Below are 20,985 nucleotides of genomic sequence, written 5' to 3'. Positions count from 1 at the left end.
CGACAATCTAAATGGGAACAATACTTACCATTAGTTGAGTTTGCGTATAATAATACCATACATTCCTCAACTGGTAAAGCTCCCTTCGAAATTGTTTTCTATTATGGTTACCAAAGAAAACATCTTCGCCGCAAATGAATTTGTGCGCATTATTGATATTGCCTATCAACAAGTAAAGCAAGCGATTCTTCGTACTCAAGAGCCACAGAAGAGAAAAGCAGACAAGCACAGAAGAAATCTCAATCTTGAAAAAGGACAGTATGTCCTACTAAATTTTGAGAAAGCTAGATTGAAAAAGCGGGTCAGAAAAGAGAAAGTTGTTAAACTTTCCCATAGATTTGACGGCCCTTTCAAGATTATAGATAAAGTCAATGACGTGACTTTTAAATTGGATTTGCCTTCTCATTGGCGCATCCATAATGCTTTTCATGTAAGTCTCCTCCGACCATATGTGGGACCTCCTCCAAGTGGCACCAATACAAGAAGATCCTCCAGAAGTCGGAGACTGAGGAAATCCTTCAACCTGAACAAATAATACACTAGTCTGAGAGACAACTAAAGTCTAGGAGCCTACATCGAAAGTATTTAGTCAAGTTCAAGAATTACGCCCCTTTAGATGCAAAGTGGATGACTGAGTCCAATCTCAAGGACTACCCAGACATCTTGCACACTTATGTTGACGCTCTACAGTTGAGGTCAACTGTTTAGAACCAAGAGGGATGTAACTATGTCAGACTTTGTAAATAATTAATTTATTTACGAGAAAAGAATTATCTAATTAGTTGTGTGCACACCAAAATAGATCTAGCAGTTTTGGGGCCTCAGGTGCGCTCAAGTTTGGGCCAGAGCACCTCAGGGAGACCCTAGCAGAAAATACCCTGAAGCCCTAGTGATTGGAAAATCCGGTCTTCAATGAAGGGGTAGATAGTAGCCTCAGATTTCAGGCTCAGAAAAATACGCACGCTAGTGTAAGCACAGGAATGAGATGGTGTCCTTAAAACAACAGTAACCCTAAGGTCTGAATTATCTTTACGGCCTTAGGATAAGTCAGTTAAAGTATTTTTAAATTGATTATGCTGGACCAAATGGCCGGATAAGTGCGAACAGTTAATGCCAAAGCAGCGCTGGTACGACATTGCGTTGGGGAGCAGCTAACATTTTCATTGATTGCATCTATGTGTGCAGTTGTGGCAATTTGCACATTTCATTAATAGTTTGTGAACTTTTAAAAGTGAAAGTTGAAGGGTTTTTTAGTTATTAAGTAAGTGTGCCAAGCGGCACACTTACCAATGCAAACTAACCCTCTCACTCACCCTCTCTCTCTTCCACTTACCAATGCAAACTAACCCTCTCACTCACACTCTCACCCTCTCTCTCTTCCTAGCGCCCCCTCTTCTTGCTGGCTTGATGAGCGCCCCCCCTCCCCCATTTCTCGTGTTGGCAGTGCTCCTACCCCCCCTATTGTGAGTATGCTCTACGCATTGGAGCCCTCCATGGAAGCTTGAGAGCAGCCCCTTGTGACATATGTGGTGGCCTTGTGCTCCCATTGTCTAGAACAAGGGTTCTCATAGCCATAGCCAGCTTTTGGTGAAGTTTCATCGCGAGAAGTTGCAGCAGGCACTCGGAGTGGTGGCTGTAAATTCTCTGTTTTCAGCCCCTAATCACCTCTTTTAGGGCGAATTTCAGCAAGATACACATAGAATCTAGTTCTTCTCTACCTACACTACGCGTACACAAAGTTTGGTGCGATTCCATCACGAAAAACGTCTCTATTTCAGCTTTGGAAGGTGCTCAAGTAACATTTTCAGGTTATGTGCAGAAAATTAGAGCAAGCATGTGTGCGTGCATTTTGCGTGTTTCTCCCTTGTTTTTGTTGCAGGAATGATTATGCATAAAGGGATAGTTAGCGGAAGGTAGACTCTCATTTTCAAGAGCTTCCGTTGAGTTTTGTGGAAGATAAGATTCGTTTTCGAGAGCTTCCCAAAATCTCATAGCAGATGGAAAATCCTCTCAGTATTCAGAGAGTAGCTTTCGCACTCTCTCAGTCAGAAGCAAAAAAGAAAGAATAGAGGACGGGCTATTGCCCCGTTCCTGTGCTTGTAAAGATTCTCCGTTAGTAATAAAGATAATCTCTTTATGGGGGGGGAGACAAGCCCATCTTTTGGTCCCCAATGAAGTGACAAGCTTTCTCTCTCTCTCTCTCTCTCTCTCTCTCTCTCTCTCTCTCTCTCTCTCTCTCTCTCTCTCTCTCTCTCTCTCTCTCTCTCTCTCTCTCTCTCTCTCTCTAATTCTCTTGAGTATCTGAAATACAATTAAAAGTCAGTTTACGCTTCCGTATTTTTGTGACAAGGAGCCATGGTAAGAGTTTTTAATTCAGCGGCTTAGTGCTAGAGTGCCTCAGGCTGGAGGCCCCTGGCGACCTTCGACCAGATGGATTTTCACAGAGATGCGCAGAGTTGGCCTGAGCAGGAGACTCGAAGACCGTTTTGTTGTGAGTCTGCTCCGCTCCTGGGAGCAGCTGTGGAGAGGCCTGGAGCAGCATCAGCCTACTTCCATGGAGGAGCGCCTGAGACAACCCCTTGTTTGGAACCCCATGGTTAGCACTCAAAGAGGCCACTTGGTTGGTAGTAGGCCTCATGTTTCTTGGGGTCCCATGGCAGAGGGTCCAACACGCACTTTAGGTGACTGGCTATAGTTTTCAGGCTTGTCAGAGGAGCTTCAGAGCATCCAGCTCTACAAGGCATGAGAGGGGTGCAGAGCATGTGTCAGGTTATCACAGAGGCAGTACGAGCTGAGATGAATGGGGGCCTTCACGCAACTGGAGGTGCTCATCGCAGTTCGGGCTTGCTCAAAGATTGTACTCTCCTTGTATTTCGAGGTACAGAGTGAGGGTCGTTTACATCGAGTTTCAGTAGAGGCCCCACAAGTGGCAGAGTGATGTTTTCAGAGGATCCGAGTTATGCGCATCTGTGGGAGGACTCATGTCGTAGATCTTGACCCGGCAGCTCTTGAGACTGGCCACTGGAGGCTATCGGCTTGGGAGAGCTGTCCACTGGCACGAGTGCAGTGGGATCCTGACGAGTGGTTTTGGAGGGACCCTTTGTCCTTAGCCGACCAGCCAGGCGTCCCTCTCTTTCAGTACACTGTTCGACTCGGACGTCATATACTAGCAGCACGGAGAGAGGCTCCTCCTGCTGCAGCACCTCGTTGGCAGAACGAGGGTCTCACAGCTGAGTTCTTGTCAGCTTTTTGGGCGAGGTTGTGGGACTCCAGACAGCCGCCACGATCACTTTGTTCCAGTGGCTCGTTGCACATCGAGCTACAGCAGTTGGGAGTTGGCTTGTACAAAGTGGTCTCTCGGCAACATGCGCAGCTTGTGACCGTCCTGTGGAGAGTCGGCGTCATTGTCTTTGGGATTGTCCTTTGGCACAGCAAGTTTGGCTTCGTGTCCTTCGGCTGATGCCAGCTTTTTCCACGGCACGGCAATACACTTGGGGGGCAGCTGCTTGGTCCACTCTCACGGGCCCGGCACTTTAGTTTGAGCTATCCTCCACCAACAAGATGATAGTGATGCAAGGGGGTCTACCTACACTCCAGCCTGCTACAGAGCTTACTCCACAAGAGTGGTGCAGTGAGAGAGAGGAGTGTTGGGAGCTCATCAGCGGCCTGACACTCTGGTTTATCTGGCGGGCCCGCTGCTTCCGCATCTTTGATGCTCGCCCTGTACCACCAGCAAAGAATGTTCGAGATCTTTGGCTAGAGCTGGTCCATACTCTCAAAGGACAGTTCGAGAGACTCCTAGGCAGCTTCGACCGCATGCAGGAGCGTAGAGAGGCTTTCCTGCAACTCTAGCGCCTTGGGCCTTTCTTCACCATGGTCCAGGGTGTGCTGAGATGGCACTATCGTCCACCTGTGTTGCTTTTCCCTCCTCCCATCTCTTGATTTAGCCTCATTATACATATGTTGTTTTTTCATTTGGAGTCTCCCCCTTATGATTGTTGTAGCCCTCTCTAGTAGAGGTGGTTGTAGCCCTATGGGCAGTTTCATTAACTAATAGAAGGATCTTTTTCTCGGAAAAAAAAAATATAGCTCCATTTAAGGTTCATTTTGGAGTAGTTGGCTTTGGGACTGAAAAATTTCTCTAATTCTATCCAAGCAGCATTTGAAGATTGAACGTCATCCAAATAATGAACAAAGTCATCTTCGAGAGATGTCAGAATAATACCTAATGCTTGCTCATCTTTGCGTTATTGCTCGGCAGGTAACGCTCTCGTAACTGCACCCGATGTGGCCTGCTGCGTTTGTCGAAAGGGGCTTGACCACGCTCCAGAGATTCTTTCACATCAAATAGCCCTTCACTTTGGTTTTCCATGTATGAAAGATGGATCCATTAAATTTGTCCACTTTCGATGCCATATTGTAGTCTATTGCGGCGTTTCAAGATACTTGCAAGTTCGGTTGATTATTTGTTGCAATCTTGCCAACTACTTGTTGCAAATTGCCTTTTGAGAAGCTATGCAAGATGGCACCTTCGCCTTGATAAGCCTTGCTTTGCTATGCCGCCAACAGACTTAACAGCTTTTGAGAGATTGACGCTTTTCAAGATGTTTGCAAAATTGGAATTCACAATTGGTTAGAAAGATTCGAATTTACTTAGGGCCGGAAAAGCACTCTCGCTTTGTGTGACTACCCACTTGCTTGAAGGCCAAGGTTAAATAAGTTGGCCACTGTAAATAGTGTGAAATTAAAGAAAATCGCGACCTCTGTAGCAGACGACAGCGACGGTGAAGGTTTCGCTTCAGACCAACCAATAGAGGCAGAACTAGGAGGCACTTCAGTGTCGAAATTTGTAGCTTAGCCTAGGGCAACCGTGTTGATGTAGAGTTTGGTCGGATTTGCGCAGGTCCACGACCTTCTTCTCTCTTCTACAAGCGGTTGCTCCCATAATGCTGAGTCGTGCCGAGGTCGATGCCAAGCAAAGCCAAGCTCTGATACCAATTGTTGTGACGTTGCAGCTACAGTGGGTGGAGCTGAAGATCCATGGCAAGCTTAGGAGCGTGCAGGTGCAGAGTGAACGAGAGAGAGGGAGGAGTTCGACACCAACAAAAAAAGCAACGCTCTGTATTAACTTGAAAAACCTTATACATATAAAAGAGTTAAACTTTACCCATGCATACTCCATGCAAACTGGAGGTGTTTCATGCCATAAAAGATGTTCCCACTGGTGGCCACTTTCTGAACCAGGGCTTGCAAAACCCAACATTGTCCACTCTCCAAGCTCTCTTGTGCATCGGCTCATTTACCCCCATCATAGTCATGAGTTCTTTTACCTCTTCGTGCACATTATCTTTGTCTTTAAGGCCACAAATTCTCACATGTAAAGCGTGCACACATCTTCTTTGCTCCTCTTCTAGTGTTAAGTTAATAATGGTGGGTGTGGACATTGTTGCCTTGCCTTTTCCTTTCTTGGCCACCTCGATCCATTTCTCTGCCTCATCCACTATCTATTGAAACATCCACCCAAGAAGTCGTCATTTCTTTGTGCTTCTCTTCCCCCTCTTTAACGGCCCGCAATTGCTCTTTAATTGTGTTGAGTTCTTCTATTTATGAGGGTTGCAATTCTCCCTCTTCAAGTGTGTTTCGGGATCGCACTTCGGCAAGCTCCTCCTTCAGTAGCACAATCTCTTCATCTTGGGCCATAACACGATCTTCCAATGTGGTTATCTTACCTTCTTGGACCAACAAGCGTTCTTTGAGCATATTTATTGTGCCCAAGAGGTTGCGGTTGATCTTGTTAATGATCTCGGCAATTTGCACTTTTGAATGGCATCCTCTAAAGGGTCAACTTTGTCATTCTGCTTCTTCATGCTTGATAGCCACCGAGAGAGAGAGAGAGAGAGAGAGAGAGAGAGAGAGAGAGAGAGAGAGAAGAAGAAGAAGAAGATTGTTTTAACGTCGTAGGAAACTATCCCACCTTAAAGATCTATCCGACGAGGAGAGAGATGTCAACACAAGTTAATAAAAGAGAAGAATGCATATATTACTTACTTCAATACAACAATGCCTCTCCTTCAGTTGCTCCAGTAACAAAAGATCCACTGGATTTGACAAGGGCTTACAATCCACAGGGGGCCAATATTTGAGCTTCTGTTCAAGCCAGAGCAAACATCTTGAAATGTCCTGAGAAATGACAAGATACGTGTTTTGTGTCACAATGCTTTCAGTTTGCAAAAGACAGCATAAATAATTCCAATAAAGTACGTTCAAAAAGAGTTTCACGAGAAGTTCATACCGATGAAATCACTCTGTTCCATGAAATATTACATACTGGTAGACTTCTTCTTAGTGTACATCTTACAGAGATCTCCCTCCAAACATGACAAAAGGGTAAGCTATTGGGCCTAGTTCTGGTAGAGCTAGCTATATTTTTTTGAGGTAAATGGGAACTGAATGGCATTTAAAACAGCACATAGAAGGAACCTACTAAGAGGAAAGCATGCCAAGGTGGGAAAATGATCGTTGTCCATGTGTTAAAAGTTCAACAAATAAGCCACATCGTACTGACATATACGTAGGACATACCAAACGAGTACACTAGATCAGGCGAGTTGAGAATATTGTGTGCATTGCCCAAAGCGGGGTTTCAATGCTAGTACCATCCATTGTTAGTATGGTATGCAATGGAATAAGCCAAACAAAGCTAATATGACACGTAAAATGAAAATAGAAACATCCAATACTTTTGAGCGTCTAAACTTTAGAGTCACAAAAATCAAATTAAACATTAACTTAGCATCTCAAAAACGCTGACACTTTGACTCAAATGAAACTATATAAAATTCAAGAATTGGCTAGACGATTTGCACCCTACGAAAAGAGCATCCATAGGTCCACCAACTTACACCAGGAAACGCCATTGGACCAGATCGTAATAATCGTACAGGACAGTACCAATCATACCTCCAGTCCTGTATATCGAGTGGGCACCCTTGGCCCAAGGTTCAGAAAAACTCTGGATTTAAAGAGAAAAAAGCCCCATTCATTATTGGGAGGTGCAAAAACAGCTGACTTTAACTGCCTCAATTCTAATTTTCTACATCAGAATATCATCAAAGTGTGCACATGCAAAATTCATTTGCTTCTGCAATGTGCAAATCACAGCTTGTAATAATTTATCGGAAATTTTTGAGCCTGCTCCTGCAAGGTAAACATTTCTTTTCTTTGAAAAAAACAATACAAAGTTTCACTTGAGGCATATCACTAGCAGCGATATACTAAGTCATCGAGCAGCAGAGCTGAGGAGATCTAGGAGGCCCAAGATGAGGGGATACTTGCATCCTCGGAGGAGGTTGCCACAGAGGATCGGGTCTATATTGGCGAAACATGGGAGATGTCCTATGCAGATTCTCACCATGGAGGACATTGGCATGATTGTGCACCAACCAATGCAAGCCATCTCCGGATTCTCACATATACATATTCCCCATTTTGTATCTGTTCTCTGAGATACACACGCACCTTTTGTATATGTACCCCTCAGGCTCTTGATACCCACCCTTTACAGCTCTAATATTGTTTCTGTTTAGTCAGTTTCTTTCTTTTTATCCAAACCAAACCTGCTCAGTAGTCAAATTCCTCTACAAACTACTCTCATGCTCCCCCTCAATAGTGTCTCTTGAACTGGCCTATCCAGAGGCAACTCAAGCTGGTCTTGAGCTGCCACTAACAATTAATCCTCCTGCTCTATCCCTTTGTTCATCTGCCTATGGGACCAAACTTAGCATTGCTTCTTGGAACTGTAATGGGTCTCTAATGTCACGATTGTGATGTATTCTTTATGTTTGTATTACCTTCCTCGCTTGGTTCTCTTGCACATACAAAGACGTACCAGATCAGAGACCCCTGTTCTCAAAAGGATGTGCCTCTTCGCCCAAAAGTCTCCTATTCGGCGAATAGCCATGCCTCTTCAGCGACGGCTGCACCTCTACGTTGAATGGTCACGACTCTACAGCAAAGGGATACGACTATTGGCCTAGGGTCATGTCTTTTGACCTATGGTCATGCCTCTTCATCGTGTCTCTTCAGATTCTATATAAGAACGTCCTTGTAACACATTTCAATCAATCAAACACATTCAATCTCTGAGTCTCTTGTTATCAAGTTCTGTTCAGAGTTTAGTTTTCATCTAAGTTTAAATATGAATAAACATCCATAGTAAGCGTGTTCTTCACAGTGGTATCAGAGAAAAAAAAAATTCCCGGGCCTCTGGACTTGGCGTCTACCTAACATCGCCGTTGCCTACCCTTCCTGCAATCCTCACCTCATGAGTTGTATGGCAGCAGAGGAAAGATGGTGTCCATTTGCCTACGTGTGTGAGGTAACTCTTATCTGCTCTATTTTTTTTGTTGGCTCGATTCGTACGCTGCTTGTGTCTTCTTTTTACCCTGGCTGGACTTTCAAATTTGAGCCTTAAAATATTTTAAGTTAAGTGACCTGCGCGCCCCAAAATTGGGTGGCCAGCCAAAGGGGTGACCTTGCATTAATTAACACTAAACAAAGCCAGACATCACGTACGGTAGCCAGCGAAATCTTCCTACGTACGAACCTTACAGGCATTCTTCGTGCGCTGGCATTGTTCCGTACAATTCCTCTCGCGGCGTGTTACGCATACCGGCCTTACTTGTCGTACATAGATGATCTGCCGGTAGACATTTTTCTAGAGAATCCTCCTTTGCCTTTGCAGGCTCCTGAACCGAAACATCTTGCCGCCCGCAAGATTATCATTATATCTGATTCGCCAGAACCTGCAAAACTCCCTGCACCCATACCTATTCCTGCACCCGTTCCTTAGCAGGCAGTTCCAGACGTACCCATGGAGATTCCGTCTCCCACGTACTCTCCTGAACCCCCTAACCCTCTAGAAAGAGAGTACTTGGTGCACATCTTGCAACGCCATTTCGGATTCCAATGGTGGTCAGTTTGGCAGATTACTATCAGGTGTAACCAAAAGGAATTAACCCATTACGAGTTTATTTTAACTCGTTTTCCATTCCTTGCATACCACATCCCGGCTTGCTTCCTTGAAAGCGTCTTGGAGATCCAGACGGGACATACACTAGTTCCGTTTCATTTTGAGGAGATAGTGCCGGACTACACTCCACTGACTCCAAAGCTCGACCAGATTGAGGATTTCACGGAGGACGACCCGGCATTTGCCGAGTTCATTGAGCCGCTACACACGCCGACAACTTTGGCTACAAGTTGACCTTTTCTAGCCTCGCCTCGCTACGAGTTGTGAACTCGTCATGTCAGACACAGAGCCAGGTGGACGGTGCCGCACTATTGGCCGCCATTCAGCAACAATTTGCAGCCCAAGCTTCACGACAGGCCCAGTTCGAATCCATGCTCCAGTCCTTATCAAATGAAGTCAAAGCCCTGACACAGCTCACACCTCAGCAGGATGCTAGTTCTACTTCATCAGTGCGCAGCAAAGATCAACCAATGCCAGATCCACTTGATGAGGTTAATAATCCTAAACTTAAATATTTATTTTGATTAATCACAAAATCTAATATAAAAAAAAGGACATAAAACCCCCGGAGTCTTATGATGGTCGTCGCAATAAGCAGATGATTGATCAATTGATATTCAAAATGGATACTTATTTAAATAACTTGGACATATCGGAACAAAAAAAAGTAGCTTTAGCTGCTAGCCTCCTGAAAGACACTGCCTTTCTTTGGTGGCAAAATCGGGTTGCCTTAGGGAAACAAATGCCAATGTGGGTAAAATTTAAGCACGCAAAGTGCAAAGCCTTTGTGCCAAGAAGTGCTGATTTTCATGCACGCTTTACGCTGGGCCACTTAAAGCAAACAGACTCGTGGCTGCTTATATATCTCAATTCCAACGACTAAACTCGGAGATAATAAATTGTATTTTTTGGTTGATGGACTTGATGTAACAGACTTGGACACTCCAAGTCGAGAATCTACCGCGACACCACAAATGATCACTTCAAAACAGTTCACAGTTCAAAATTGATTTGACACTGGCCCGGCGGAGTTCCATGCCTAGAGATATTGGCCCCAAAGACTGGTGCGCCTTTTGGTATTTCTTTTTGTATTAATCTGTATTCAAAGTACAAGAGAGTAGGCGCCTGCGCTCACTCTCAAACTCTACGTCCAGATGCTCTGAGTTGTGAGGCCCTGCCCACATATTTAAGTGTTTACAAGGGATGCTAAAATCAAAGCCCAAAAGCTGAAAATCAAAAGCTCTTCAGAAGATAAAGCAGAAGAGGTTTCTCTCTCTCAAGCTCTCTCTCTCTCTCTCTTCAGCCGGTTTAGGGTTTAGGGTGACGTGGCTGCCTAGTGCACACACAACGGACCCACCCCCGGTTGACAGCAGACATATTTTCCGTGGGATGCTGACGAAGCATTGTCACAAAGTGATGACATGGCTACCGGCAGCAAAAACCCTAATTTCTTGCAAACCCTAAAATCTGCCAAAAACCCTAATCCTTGGAAACCCGAACCCTAGGGCAACAGGTACAAATTTCTGGAGATTGCGGGTACATGATGACGTGGCAATGTACAGTCATTTCCGCTTTTTGCGGCGTAAAATACGGCAGCCATGAATGCTTTTTCTCCTACGCAATTTGAGCTAGAGAGATAGAGAGAGTTCCATTGCTTTATTTTAAAAAGGCCTATAGAGGGTTTGAGAGAGAGAAGTTTTTAGCTTTTGATTTAGAAGCTTTTGGGGCTCTGCTTTTGGGCATCCCTTGTAACTTTAAATAAGTGATTTGGGCATTCACTTCTCAGAGCATCTGGACACAGAGTCTGAGAGTGAATCCCGACCCACTCTCTTGTACTTTGAACTGATTAATACAAAAAGAAATACCGAAAGGGGCGCCAGTCTTTAGGGCCAACATCTGTAGGCACGGAACTCCGCCGGGCCAGTGCAAATCTATTGTGATCTATGAATTGTTTGAAGTGGTTATTTGGTGCTGTCGCGATTGATTCTTGACTTGGAGTGTCCAAGTCTGTTACAGTGGTATCAGAGCATGCCTGATTTCTCTTCTACTGGAAATCCAATCCCCAAATCTTTTTTCCCGTGGCACCTATGGCTTCACGCAAGGATCAGTCGACTCCCTTTGCATCTATAGATGAGGACAGGGATCACAACAAAGATTCTGACAGAGAGTATGGCCCGCCTCGGCCTACTCAAGTGGCGCAAAGAGAGATGAAGCGTCGTCAATTGATCAGCGATGCAACAAAGATGATGCTCAGTTTTGCGAAGGATCCAAAATTGGCAAAATATATGAGCGAGACTTGTTTTCAGGAAGTGCATGCACAGTGGCAGAAAACCACTACCCACCACTGAAACCCGCTCTCAAGAAACCTTCTGATAACAAACAGTATTCAGAGAAGGAATTACAAGAGGTGGTTGATGCACGGAGTGCTCAGCTTTTTGACGCGAAAAAGAAAGCCAAAAAGCACGGCAAAAAGCAGAAGAAAAGCACTGACTTCCCGGGATATTTGGGTCGTCGTCGACTTTTGACAGTGCAAAGAAACAAAAGAAGCGTGTTCGATTTGAAGGAGTACCCAGTTCTTCTTCTTCTTCTTCTTTTTCTGACAGTTCCTCTAGCTCTTCATATTCGAGCGAAGAAGACAGAAAAGGTAAAAAGCGAACCAAGAAACAAAGCTTCAGAAAGGGCAAGAAAAAGGCAAAGAAGGCTAAATCTCGCCCAGAGCCTGACAGTTCTACTGAGGACTCGTCTACACACAACTCAGATTCTGATGATGGAAACTTCTATGCGAACAAGAAGAATTTTTACAAAGCCAACCAGTATGACTTTCTCGAAGATAAAAGCAAGAAAGTCCGAGAGTTTAAGGAAGGTGGCCACTCGATCAAGTTTGATACTTTTTCAGGATACTCAGATGCTTCGAATGCTTTGTCTTTTATACAGCAGTTTGACATTGCTTTCGCGGGAGAACGCTATTCACAGCACTCCAACATTCGGAGAGCTACCTCTTACCTTAAGGGGAATGCTCCTACTTGGTGGTCCACGCTTCTTTTAAACAAGACTGCGCCAATTAAATGGCTGAAATTCTTCTTCATTGACGCAAGAATATGAACGAGATATACGAGCTCCTTGGAACCATCTTCGGATGACCAAGAAAGATACAATCAATGCTTATTGTGAAAGATTCTGGAGCTCTTTTCTACCCGCCTCTTCATTCAAGAAGATCACGTTCAGAGAACAGATTGAGCGGTTCACCTTGGGTCTACCTACAGAGATCCCAGATCACTGCTTGGAGCAGAAGTCAGCTTATATTCAGGAGTTGATGAGTCATGCGAAGTGGGCTTTGCCATTCACTCTGGCAGTCTGACTTACCCCACAGATGAGAACATGACACAACGAGCCGAACAGACTTCTGGGAATGAAAGTAGAAAGAAAAAGAGCAACCCAGAGAAAAAGGATGCACGACCCAAGCTTACCCTCAAGCGAGAGCTCGATTCATCAAAGAGGGGAAGTGCTTTGGATGTGGGGAACAGGCACACATCTCCGCGAAGTACCCTAAAAAGGCACAGAATGATTAGGACGACGAAAGGCCTGAGAGTTCGAGAGCAGCTGCGGAACGTGGACGAAAAGGCAAGATGAAAACAGGATTGGTTCCAGATTGTGTGGGTACGGATCCCGACACCATGGATGAGAATACAGAACTTTGCCGAGCTTGGGGCAAAGTGAAAGATCAAGAGGCCCTGATTTTCTTTGATGGAGGAGCCAAAGCCAACTTCATTTCACCGGAATTGGCGGCGCGGCTCGAGATTACTCCCGATCGGATGGGACCACTTGTAGAGGCATTTCTAGCGGCACCCGGCAAGGACGTAGCCATTACACCTGTCATTAGCAAACTTCGGTTACATCTTGTCACAGTTTCACTTCCAACTTGTCCATGTTCAGGACAGTAGAATGTGGTGGCAGATGCTTTGTCTCGGAAGCCGTTGGTTCTGCCTATTTCCGCGATAGATCATACGAGCTTCGAGGATATAGTCGATCAATATGCCACAGATACAGATTTTGCAGATATTTTCACACGGATACGGGATGGGGAGACAATAGCTAGATACTCCCTTCGGGAAGGCTACTTGATGAAAAAGACTATGTTGTGCGTTACACAGCCGTTGAGGGAAAAGGTTATGATTGAATGCCACTATCCACTTTTTACCGGTCACCGCGGCATTGCTACCACCATGAAGGGGATAGAGAGATACTACTCTTGGCCGAGACTCAAAAAGGATGTCGAAGAGTTTGTGCGCAGTCGCTTAGTATGCCAGAAGGTCAAGTTTGACAGGCATAAGGCACAGGGATTGTTACAACCTGTACCCATACCCACCCGCCCCCGGGAAAGTATTGCGATGGATTTCATTTTTGATCTCTTGAGAACACGCAGTGGTCGCGATGGTATCTGGACTGTTATTGACAGGTTTAGCAAACAGGCTCATTTCATTCCAGTGAAGAAAACAGTCATGCCGGATAACTTAGCAAGACTGTTTGTGGACCAGATCTTCAGATTACATGGCATGCCTGAGACGATTGTCTCCGACAGAGACCCCAGATTTACGAGTTTGTTTTGGAAGGCAATTTGGGAGAACATTGACGCGCGGTTGTAGTTCTCGTCATCGTTCCACCCGTAGACTGATGGGCAATCTGAGATTGCAAATTCAGTGGTTCTAGATTTATTGAAGTCTTATATCTCTGATCAGAAGACTCAATGGGAAAAGTACTTACCTTTGGTGGAATTTGCCTACAATAACACGATACACTCTTCGACGGGGAAGGTGCCATTTGAGATTGTTGAAGGTGCTGCGAAGGTCCCACCCTTCCTAAGCATGAAAGATAAGATCTTTGAAGCGGATGAATATACGCAAGATTTGGATACGGCTTTTGCCAAGGTTCACGAGACTTTGTAGAAGTCTCAAAAACGACAGAAAAAGGCAGCGGATTGCCATCGTCGCGACATGAAATTGAAGGAGGATGATTGGGTGCTCTTACATTTTGAGAAGGCACGCCTACAAAAGAAAAGGGAAAGGAGAGGCTTTTTCCAAAGCTTAGTATGCGGTACTACGGACCTTTCCAGATCACTGAAAAGATAAATGATGACTCCTTCCGATTGAAACTGCCAGATACTTGGAGGATTCACAATGCATTCCATGTGAGTCTCTTGAAACCTTTAAAAGGTGATGTGCCTGATGATGAGGAGCCTGATGAGCAACCCGGAGTGGAAGAAAACGAGGAGATCCTTGTTCCTGAACAGATTTTGGCACATAAGGATAGGAACACTAAAGGTAAAGTCCGAAGGCAGTTCTTGGTTAAGTTCAAAAACTCTCCTACATTGCCGGAGATTGTGGGCACATGATGACGTGGCACTCTATGGTCATTTCCGCTTTTTGCGGCGTGAAATACGGCAGCCATGAATGCTTTTTCTCCTACGCAATTTGAGCTAGAGAGATAGAGAGAGTTCCATTGCTTTATTTTAAAAATCCCTATACAGGGTTTGAGAGAGAGAAGTTTTTAGCTTTTGATTTAGAAGCTTTTGGGGCTCTCCTTTTGGCATCCCTTGTAACTTTAAATAAGTGGTTTGGGCATTCACTTCTCAGAGCATCTGGACGCAGAGTCTGAGAGTGAATCCTGACCCACTCTCTTGTAGTTTGAACTGATTAATACAAAAAGAAATACCGAAAGGGGCGCCAGTCTTTGGGGCCAATATCTCTAGGCACGGAACTCCGCCGGGCCAGTGCAAATCTATTGTGATCTGTGAATTGTTTGAAGTGGTTATTTGGTGCTGTCGCGATTGATTCTTGACTTGGAGTGTCCAAGTCTGTTGCAGGCATTGCCGTACAGTCAAACCCTCGCAGATCCCGCCAAAAAACGTGGAAGGCTGTACGGGCAGCCATGTGGTAGCATGTACAGACGGCAGCCTGCTTTTCTACACGAAGGGCTGATTCTACGCAGTTTTTTGGCCTACGGAAGTGGCAAGAGAGAGAGAGCTTTTGCTTTGTTTTCATAAGCCTATTTTTAGGGGCTGTTTTTATGGACAGCTTTGAAGCTTTTGGGCTCTGCTTTTTTTTTTCCCGAGAAAAAGATCCTTCTATTAGTTAATGAAAGCTGCCCGTAGGCCTACAACCACCTCTGCAAGAGAGGGCTACAACAAACATGATGGGGAGACTCTCCCAATGAAAGAACAACATATATACAATGAGGCTAAATCAAGGGATGGGAGGAGGGAAGAGCCACACAGGTGGTCGGTAGTGCCATCTGAGCACACCTTGGACAATGGTGTAGAAAGGCCGAGGGCGCCAGAGTCGAAGGAAAGCCTCGCGGCGCTCCCGCATGCGATCGGAGCTACTATAGTCCCTCAAGCTGTCCTCTGAGAGTATGGATCAGCTCTAGCCAAAAGTCACGAACAGTCTCTGCTGGTGGCACAGAGCGGGCCTCAAAAATGCGGAAACAGCGGGCCCGCCAGATGAACCAGATGAGCTCCCAACACTCCTCTCTCTCACTGCACCACTCCTGTGGAGTAAGCTCTGTAGCAGGTTGGAGTGTAGGTCGCCCCCCCTATATCACTATCATCTTGCTGGTGGAAGATAGCTCAAACTGAAGTGCTGGGCCCGTGAGAGTGGACCAAGCCGCTGCCCCTCAAGTGTACTGTCTAGCCGTGGAGAGAGTAGGCATCAGCCGAAGAACTCGTAGCCGCTCCTGCTGGGCCGAGGGACAGTCCCAAAGACAATGACGCTGACTCTCCACCAACTGGTCACAAGCTGCACATGCCGCCGAGAGACCACTATGCACAAGCCAGCTCTTTTGGGCTCTGCTTTTAGCATCCCTTGTAAACTCTTTAAAAGGGGCTTTGGGCTCTCACAGCTCAGTGACTGCCTTTCAGACTTCGAAAGAGAAATTGACTATGGGACCAGTTTTGACTTTGCCAGACTTGCAGCAGTGATTTGAGGTATATTGTGATACTTGTGGTCGTAGTCTGGGTGCGGTCTTAATGCAAGAAGGCCATGTCATTGCTTACGAGAGCTGATTGTCCTCAAGGCCGGAATTGACAGCACAGATTTATGAGAAAGAGCTTTTGGTGGCTATCCATGCTCTTACTCAATGGCGGCATTACCTACTCGGAGTAGATTTTACAGTCTTTACAGACCAACAAAGTTTACGCTACTTCTTGTCACAAAAGCAGCTATCGGAAAAGCAGATGCGGTGGGCGAACATCTTGTCACAGTTTCACTTCCAGATTGTCCATGTTCATGGACAGAAGAATTTGGTGGCAGATGCTTTGTCTCGGAAGCCGTTGGTTCTGGCTATTTCCGCGATACACCATAGGATCTTCAAGGATATGGTCGATCAGTATGCCACGGATACATATTTTGCAGACATTTTCACACAGATACGAGATGGGTAGACAATAGCGGGATATTCCATTCGGGATGGCTACTTGATGAGGAAAACCATTCTGTGTGTTACATAGCCATTGAGGGAAAAGGTTATGATTGAATGCCATTGTCCACCATTTACGAGTCACCGCGGCATTGCTACCACCTTGAAAGCGGTAGAAAAAAACTTCTTTTGGCCGAGACTCAAGAAGGATGTGGACGAGTTTGTGTGCAGTTGCTTGGTATGCCAGAAGGTCAAGTTTGACAGGCATAAAGCACAGGGATTGTTACAGCCATTGCCCATACCCACCCGCCCATGGGAAAGTATTGCAATGGATTTCATTTCTCATCTCCCGAAAACACAGAGTGGTCACGATGGTATCAGGACTGTTATTGACAGATTTAGCAAGCAGGCTCATTTCATCCCAGTGAAGAAAACAGTCAAGCTGGATTACTTAGCGAGACTGTTTGTGGCCCAAATTTTCAAATTACATGGCATACCCGAGACAATTGTCTTCGACAGGGACCCCAGATTCACGAGTTTGTTTTGGAAGGCAATTTTGGAGAACATTGGCACGCGGTTGTAGTTCTCGTCATCTTTCCACCCCCATACTGACGGGCAATCTGAGATTGCCAGTTCAGTGGTTTTAGATTTATTGAAGTCTTACATCTCGAATTGAAAGACTCAATGGGAAAAGTATCTACCTTTGGTGGAATTTGCCTACAATAACACGATACACTCTTCGACGGGGAAGGCACCATTTGAGATTATTGAAGGTGCTGCGAAGGTTCCACCCTTCTTAAGCACGAAAGATAAGATTTTTAAAGTTGATGAGTACACGTGCGACTTAAACACGGCTTTTGCTAAGGTCCGCAAGGCTTTGCAGAAATCTCAGGAAAGACAGAAAAAGGCAGCAGATCGCCATCGTCGCGATTTGAAATTGAAGGAGGATGATTGGGTGCTCTTACGTTTTGAAAAGGCACGTCTGAGAAAGAAGAAGGGAAAGGAGAGGCTTTTTCCAAAGCTTAGTATGCGATACTACGGACCTTTCCAGATCTCCGAAAAGATCAATGATGTCTCCTTCCGATTGAGACTGCCTGCCTCTTGGAGGATTCACAATACATTTCATGTGAGTCTCTTGAAACCTTTTAGAGGTGATGTGCCTGAAGATGGGGGCCTGATGAGCAACCAGAAGTGGAGGAAAAGGAGGAGATCCTTGTTCCTGAACAGATATTGGCACATAAGGACAGAAAGAATAAGGGTAAACTGAGAAGGCGGTTCTTGGTTAAATTCAAGAACTATCCTACATTGGATGCGAAGTGGATTGAGGAGGAGGACCTAGCAGATACTCCTCAGATTGTGAAACTTTACCTTGAAGCTTTTGGTTTAGCATAGTCTACTCCAAATGGAACCCCGAATTTAGCTTGGCCGAAGATCTGGTGCGGTGGATTGCACAAGAGGGGAGTTACTCCGCTCCTTTGTCAACAGATGCCTCGATTTTTGAATACTACAGTCACTGATGTCTCTTTGAGCTTCATGGATACTGAGAGCTGACAGTATTCTGATGTATGACTTTATGAAATGGAATTCCGGATAATATGAAACTAATCTGTTCTTGACTTGTTTAAGTGCAGGAACTGATAGACGAAATGACTGCAGCATTTTGGTTTAAATGATCTCGATAGACATGGTTGCAATAGGGATTAGTTAATCGGGCATCTATGAGGTCTGAGCGGATCTAGATGCGGTTGCTGATTGCATTGCTAACAAATCATGGACTGAGATCCGAATGAATGTTGAATGTGATTTGTCATGTGATGTCCTGTGATGTCAAGTGATGTCCTGTGATGTACTAGGAACACACATCTAGCACATGTACCAATCGACAGTCACATCAAACGACATCACAGCACATCACTTATCTCAAGACATCGCATGACAAATTACATTCAACATTCATTCGGATCTCAAACCATGATTTATCGGCAATGCAATTAGCAATCGCATCTAGATCCACTCAAGACCTCATAGATGCCCGATTGACTATTCCATGATGCAACCATGTCTATCGAGATCATTCAGACCAAAATGCTGCAGTCATTTTGTCTATCAGTTCCTGCACTTAAAAACAAGTCAAGAACAAATCAGTTTCATATTCGGCAATTCCATTTCATAAAGTCATACAGCAGAATACTGTCAGCTCTCAGTATCCCTGAAGCTCAAAGAGACATCAGTGACTGTAGTATTCAAAAATCGAGGCATCTGTTGACAAAGGAGCGGAGTAACTCTCCTCTTGTGCAACCCACTGCACCAGATCTCGGCCAAGCTGAATTCGGGGTTCCATTTGGAGTAGACTATGCTAAGTCAAAACCTTCAAGGTAAAGTTTCACAATCTGAGGAGTATCTGCTAGGTCCTCCTCCTCCATCCACTTCGCATCCAATGGAGGATAGTTCTTGAATTTAACCAAGAATCGCCTTCTCACTTTACCCTTATTCTTTCTGTCCTTATGTGCCAAAAAATTTTCAGGAACAATGATCTCCTCGTTTTCTTCCACCTTCAGGTTGCTCATCCGGCTGCCCATCTTCAGGCACATCACCTTTAAAAGGTTTCAAGAGACTCACATGAAATGCATTGTGAATCCTCCTAGTGGCAGGCAGTTTCAGTCAGAAGGAGACATCATTGATCTTTTCAAAGATCTGAAAAGGTCCGTAGTATCGCATACTAAGCTTTGGAAAAAGCCTCTCCTTTCCCTTCTTCTTTCTCAGGCGTGCCTTCTCAAAACGTAAGAGCAACCAATCATTCTCCTTCAATTTCAAATCGCGACGATGGCGATCTGCTGCCTTTTTTCGTCTTTCCTGAGATTTCTGCAAAGCCTCGCGGATCTTGGCAAAAGCCGTGTCCAAGTCGCGCGTGTACTCGGCGGCCTCAAAAATCTTATTTGTGCTTAAGAAAGGTGGAACCTTCACAGCACCTTCAATAATCTCAAATGGTGCCTTCCCCGTCAAAGAGTGTATCATGTTGTTGTAGGCAAATTCCACCAAAGGTAGATACTTTTCCCATTGAGTCTTCTAATCTGAGATGCAAGACTTCAATAAATCTAATACTATTAAATTAGCAATCTCGGATTGCCCGTCAGTCTGCCGGTGGAAAGATGACGAGAACTGCAACCGCGTGCCAACATTCTCCCAAATTGCCTTCCAAAACAAACTCGTAAATCTGGGGTCCCTGTCGGAGACAATCGTCTCGAGTATGCCATGTAATCTAAAAATCTGGGCCACAAACAGTCTCGCTAAGTGATCCGGCTTGACTATTTTCTTCACTGGAAAGAAATGAGTCTGCTTGCTAAATCTATCAATAACAGTACAGATACCATCGTGACCACTCTGTGTTCTCGGGAGATCAAAAATGAAATCCATTGCAATACTTTCCCAGGGGCGGGTGGGTATGGGCAAAGGCTGTAAAATCCCTGTGCTTTATGCCTGTCAAACTTGACCTTCTGGCATACCAAGCAATTGTGCACAAACTCGTCCACATCCTTCTTGAGTCTCAGCCAAAAGAAGTATCTCTCTACCCCTTTCAAGGTGGTAGCAATGCCGCAGTGACCGGTAAAAGGCGGACAATGGCATTCAGTCATAACCTTTTCCCACAACGGCTATGTAATGCACAACATGGTTTTCCTCATCAAGTAGCCATCCCGAATGGAATATCCCGCTACTGTTTACCCATCTCGTATCCGTGTGAAAATGTCTACAAAATCTGTATTTATGGCATACTGATCGACCATATCCTCCAAGCTCCTATGATGTATTGTGGAAATAGCCAAAACTAACGGCTCCTAAGACAAAGCATATGCCACCAAATTCTTCTGTCCTTGCACATGGACAATTTGGAAGTGAAACTGTGACAAGATGTTTTTTTTTTTTTTTTTCCGAGAAAAAGATCCTTCTATTAGTTAATGAAAAGTGCCCCTCGGGCTACATCCACCTCTGCAAGAGTGGGCTACAACAAGCATGATGGGGAGACTCTCCCAATGAAAAAAACAGCATATATACAATGAGGCTAAATCAAGAGATGGGAGGAGGCAAGAGCCACACAGGTGGACAGTAGTGCCATCTGAGCACCCCCTGGACTATGGTGAAGAAAGGCCCAGGGCGCCAGAGTCGAAGGAAAGCCTCGCGGCGCTCCCGCATGCGGTCGGAGCTACCCTGTAGTCCCTCAAGCTGTCCTCTGAGAGTATGGATCAGCTCTAGCCAAAAGTCACGAACAATCTCTGCTGGTGACACAAGGCGAGCCTCAAAGATGCGGAAACAACGGGCCCGCCAGATGAACCAAAGTGTCAAGCCACTGATGAGCTCCCAACACTCCTCTCTCTCACTGCACCACTCCTGTGGAGTAAGCTCTGTAGCAGGCTGGAGTGTAGGTCGCCTCCCCTGCATCACTTTCATCCTGCTGGTGGAAGATAGCTCAAACTGAAGTGCAGGGCCCGTGAGTGTGGACCAGGCCGCTGTCCCCAAGTGTACTATCGAGCCGTGGAGAGAGCAGGCAT

General features: G+C 45.3%; 1 protein-coding gene across 2 annotated transcripts in view; it reads right to left on the bottom strand.

Annotated features, from left to right (window-relative positions):
• ARP9 (actin-related protein 9) overlaps positions 1–20,985 on the bottom strand; it is a 196,344-nt gene that overhangs the window by 63,236 nt on the left and 112,123 nt on the right. The window contains exon 12 of one of the 2 annotated variants that reach the window (XM_086504719.1): positions 6,049–6,180. The exons of the other annotated variant lie outside the window; for it this stretch is intronic. Coding sequence (XP_086360845.1) covers positions 6,049–6,180 — 132 coding nt within the window. The remainder of the gene's footprint in view (positions 1–6,048; positions 6,181–20,985) is intronic. 2 annotated transcript variants of the gene reach the window in all.

The sequence above is a fragment of the Adiantum capillus-veneris genome, chromosome 28 (genome assembly GCF_014529385.1).
Source record: "Adiantum capillus-veneris isolate H3 chromosome 28, ASM1452938v2, whole genome shotgun sequence".
Classification (NCBI taxonomy): Eukaryota; Viridiplantae; Streptophyta; class Polypodiopsida; order Polypodiales; family Pteridaceae; genus Adiantum; species Adiantum capillus-veneris.
This window is presented reverse-complemented; position numbering and strand designations above follow the sequence as displayed.